General features: G+C 32.0%; 1 protein-coding gene across 2 annotated transcripts in view; it reads left to right on the top strand.

Moving 5' to 3' along the window:
• The window catches only part of LOC144968255 (uncharacterized), a 68,133-nt gene extending 65,917 nt beyond the window's left edge, over positions 1–2,216 (top strand). For both annotated transcript variants that reach the window (XM_078906424.1, XM_078906426.1), the window contains exon 5: positions 1,981–2,216. In XM_078906424.1, coding sequence (XP_078762550.1) covers positions 1,981–2,094 — 114 coding nt within the window. In that variant the 3' untranslated portion in view covers positions 2,095–2,216. The remainder of the gene's footprint in view (positions 1–1,980) is intronic.
• Positions 2,217–4,129: the final 1,913 nt, after the last annotated feature.

Below are 4,129 nucleotides of genomic sequence, written 5' to 3'. Positions count from 1 at the left end.
TGGTGATGATGACGATGATGATGATGATGATGACGATGGTGATGATGATGATGATGATGATGATGATGATGATGACAACGATGATGATGATAATAATGCTGGTGGCGGGGGTGATGATGATGTTGATGGTGATGATGATGATGATGATGATGATGATGATGATGATGATGATGATGATGATGATGATGGCATTGTTAAATTCTTAGTGACATCTCAGTTAGGTTGGGTTTGATTTAAATTTGAGTGGTTAGAAATAAATGAATTGAGACCGTATCATGTAACTTGCAACAATGTCCTTTTGGTCTATCTTCCTTTATTACGTACATTCTTCCCCAATATCCGGGAAACTTATTGAATCGCCTTATTTAGCATAAAAGAAAATTGCACTTATAATTTTGAGTGAAATAAGAGCATTTGATCAATTCGGAAATGGGCGCTATATAAATGATTATTGTTATATTATGATTTGTAAAATGTAGTCATACATACTTCATTCATTTTTTTCATGATGTTCTCTTAGTAGATAAGACTAAATGAAGCACTGTAAATCGCAAGGAACCTGAAAAATCAGTGTATATATATATATATATATATATATATATATATATATATATATATATATATATATATATATATATATAATATATATATATATATTATATATATATATATATATATATATATATATATATATATATTATATATATATATATATATATATATATATATATGTTGATATTTGTATTTTATTTTATCTACTTATACCTGGTTTTGTCATTGACTCCTTGAAATAAAATCAGCGTTATTCAATAAACCTTACAAAACTGTTTAATTCTTTGTAGAAAATATTTATTTATTTCTTAACTTTCTTGTCTCTGCAACAAAGAAAATTATTGAGAGTTATCTACAGGGAGACCACGAGTGAGGTTTCAATGAAATTGGCAAACTTATCACTTGCCAAAAACATTTGACATGAATCTATTGATGGATCCCAATTCATTTCTTTTCCACCAACATCCCTCATGCTGTTTGTTCTAATAATTATACTGAAAATACAGATCGTTTTTATATATAATGGTTACATTTAAAACAAAAATATTGTTGTTATCCATATTGTCCGTTTTCTCACAAAACTTACCTCTTTAGGCCATGTATATGATTAAAATAAACACTGATTAAAAACGAGCCGATATACAAGAAAACGGCGCCTTAATTTTTAACTGAAAACATTACTATTGAAATACGGTAGATACGTATAAAGATGTCAGGTATTATCATTTCTGGTTTTGAGAAAAATATACCTGACATTCACAGATTTTAAAAATATATTTTCCCTAAAAACAGACCCGTTTAAAAGCGCTAAATCAAATGTTTTATTAACATTAGGTCTACATATTTTCTTTAACGCAGAAAGTGGTTTTGAGCTCTATGTTTTTTGTTTTTTTTTGGTTCAAGACAATAAATATGTCACTTTCCTTAAAACTGAGTTTTGTTTTTCTCTTTGAGGGTATATTAATATGGTTCCGGCCTTAAATGCGGATTAATCGACTTGAACTAGCTAATATATGTGTGCATTTAAATAAAAATGAAAGATAAAGAATATGTTGGAGTTTAGATTCCTCTAGATCTTGTAATTAAAATAAATGTAGTTGAGCAGCATTATATTTACTCCTATAGAATAATTGAGGCTGCTTTTCGTAGTTTTTCTGAAAAATTAAGATGCATATCAATATATCATGACTTCAATTCATAAAGGACGTTTTTTGGCGTTTTTTTTTTTTTTTTACTAAACTGGATTTTTACAAAAAGTGGTCCACGATACAGTTGACAGTAATTAACATTCTTGTCTTTTCTGCAGCATTAGCAAATTTATTTTATAATTTTAGTTTATATATACGTTTATACTTACATTAATCCGATTTTTAATTAGACCATACTTATGATTTTTAAAAAGATTCAATTGAAATATTATGTTTTCAGCTCCATGCCGGCGTGGACGACCTCGGCCTTGGCGGTGACGATTCCAGTCTGGCCAATGGGAATGCAGGAAGTCGCTTGGGCTGTTGTGTCATTGGTTGGGCTAAAAGCGTCTAATACCATGAACTAATTTATGTTTTCGACAATAAGTTCCTACTTACAACCCCCTTGTTTTTCCTGTCCATTTTTTTCTAGCTGTTCTTATATTTCCTTCTTGCGTAATAACATTATTTTAACAACATTCCTGTTGTGTTCCATTAAAGAAGAGAAAAACCCCACCCAAAACCCAAACCCTAATCGGTTTTGTTTATAAATCGGTAAAAAAAAACCCAACAAAACAAACTCACTCATAAGCAAAGAGTCCGGTATCACTCTCAATGCGGTTAAACTTATTTTGACAAATCTGTTCATTCAGAAGTGACTGGGTAGTTGAGTCTTTTAGGGATGACGGGAAGCGATGTGCAACAGACCAGCATTCTATCCAAAGGTGGTTAGCAGTCAATCAATTTTGTTATAGTTTTAACCCTACATATTATATTAGTTTAAACCCAGGCTTCTTGGGCCCAATGTCTTTGGAGGACTAATTTGATCTGCTACTGTTATTTACCATCCATAACTGCTGTAGCAATAACAGTTGTTCAGCAGGAGATATTAAACTGCTAGAAGCCGTAGACTGCAAAAAGTAATGAACAAATTGCACATCACAGCTTTGGAATAGAACAAAATACCACACACGGACCTTTACGGGTCCAAAACCCCTTATTCGACCAATAACAGAAACAATAAAAACACGAATACACCACTAATAATCCAGACAGGCGGCAGAGACGTAGTTGGCTTTTCAAGATCCTTTTACTTTTACTCTGCTGTCTGTTTGGATTTTAAGTGATGTATTAATGTCTTTATTGTATCTGTTTTTGGCTGTAGCAGGGTTTTGAGCTCGAAACTGTCTGCATTTGGTATTTTGTTCTTTTTTTTCGAAGCTGCTATATTAATTTTTGTTCATTACTTTATTCATCAAGAGTTCAGCAACTACGACATGACTTAGCCCCATTAATTTATAAGGTAAGATCATGGATAGCACCAACTGAAAGAGTCCTGAGTAAATAATTCAGTCAGGTATTGTTGGTTGATACTTTATGATTAAACTGCAGAACTGTTGTTTTTTGAAATGTCGAAAAATGTGACCCATTTCCTCTAAATGGTATTATTTCAGAGCGATTTGAATGTTTAAAGTGAATTTATAATTGTAAATATGTTTGAGACATGGTTTCAGTTTTTATAGTTTATTGAAGAGAATAAATGGATTTAAATTTTCTTAAACCGGTTTTAAAAAAAAATCAAAATTCACATTTCAGGTCATGTTAACTTAAAAATCCCGGTTTAGCATATGGTTTGCCCCGATGTAACACATTTTCAAGGCGATGAATCTCAAATGGACAGAAGTTAATACGTATGCTTAATGAAAACCTCGGAATTAGGATTGCTAATCGTTGTATTCTGACATGGAATTAACCAATTACTTTGGTAGATAGTTGTTTTTTGTAATAAAAATACAACTCCTCATCCTCCTTCTACTGCTACTCCTACTTCTCCTCCTCCTTCTTCTTCTTCTTCTTCTTCTTCTTCTTCTTCTTCTTCTTCTTCTTCTTCTTCTTCTTCTTCTTCTTCTTCTTCTTCTCCTCCTCCTCCTCCTCCTCCCTCCTCCTCTTCTTCTTCTTCTTCTTCTTCTTCTTCTTCTTCTTCTTCTTCTTCTTCTTCTTCTTCTTCTTCTTCTTCTTCTTCTTCTTCTTCTTCTTCAGTCCTTTCAGTTTGTAACTTCAATTTTGAAGATAACACAGACCACATTTTTTCTTTCATTGGAGTCGAAGACTATTTCACTATCTCAGTGTTGATGGTGAGTACCCACTCTTGAGTGGAGAACCATAAACTTGGATGGCTTCCTCTTATTTTTAAAAAAGAATATTATCGTGAGGTAATTAAATTTCATTTGGTCATTTAGGCCTTTGCAAAATATTATCAATTTATCACGCTTCCTTCTTTGCTGTAGCGGTCCAAGATCTATGTAATTTTTGTGGTATCCAACTTTCATGTTTTGACTAATAATTTTGACTGCTCTGCTAGATATGTATTCTTTCGATTTCTTGAATTT

The sequence above is a fragment of the Berghia stephanieae genome, chromosome 3 (genome assembly GCF_034508935.2).
Source record: "Berghia stephanieae isolate SIO BIC M18660-M18661 chromosome 3, UCSD_Bste_1.3, whole genome shotgun sequence".
Lineage (NCBI taxonomy): Eukaryota > Metazoa > Mollusca > Gastropoda > Nudibranchia > Aeolidiidae > Berghia > Berghia stephanieae.
The sequence above is the reverse complement of the archived record's forward strand: the minus strand, read 5'-3'. Positions and strand labels throughout refer to the sequence as shown.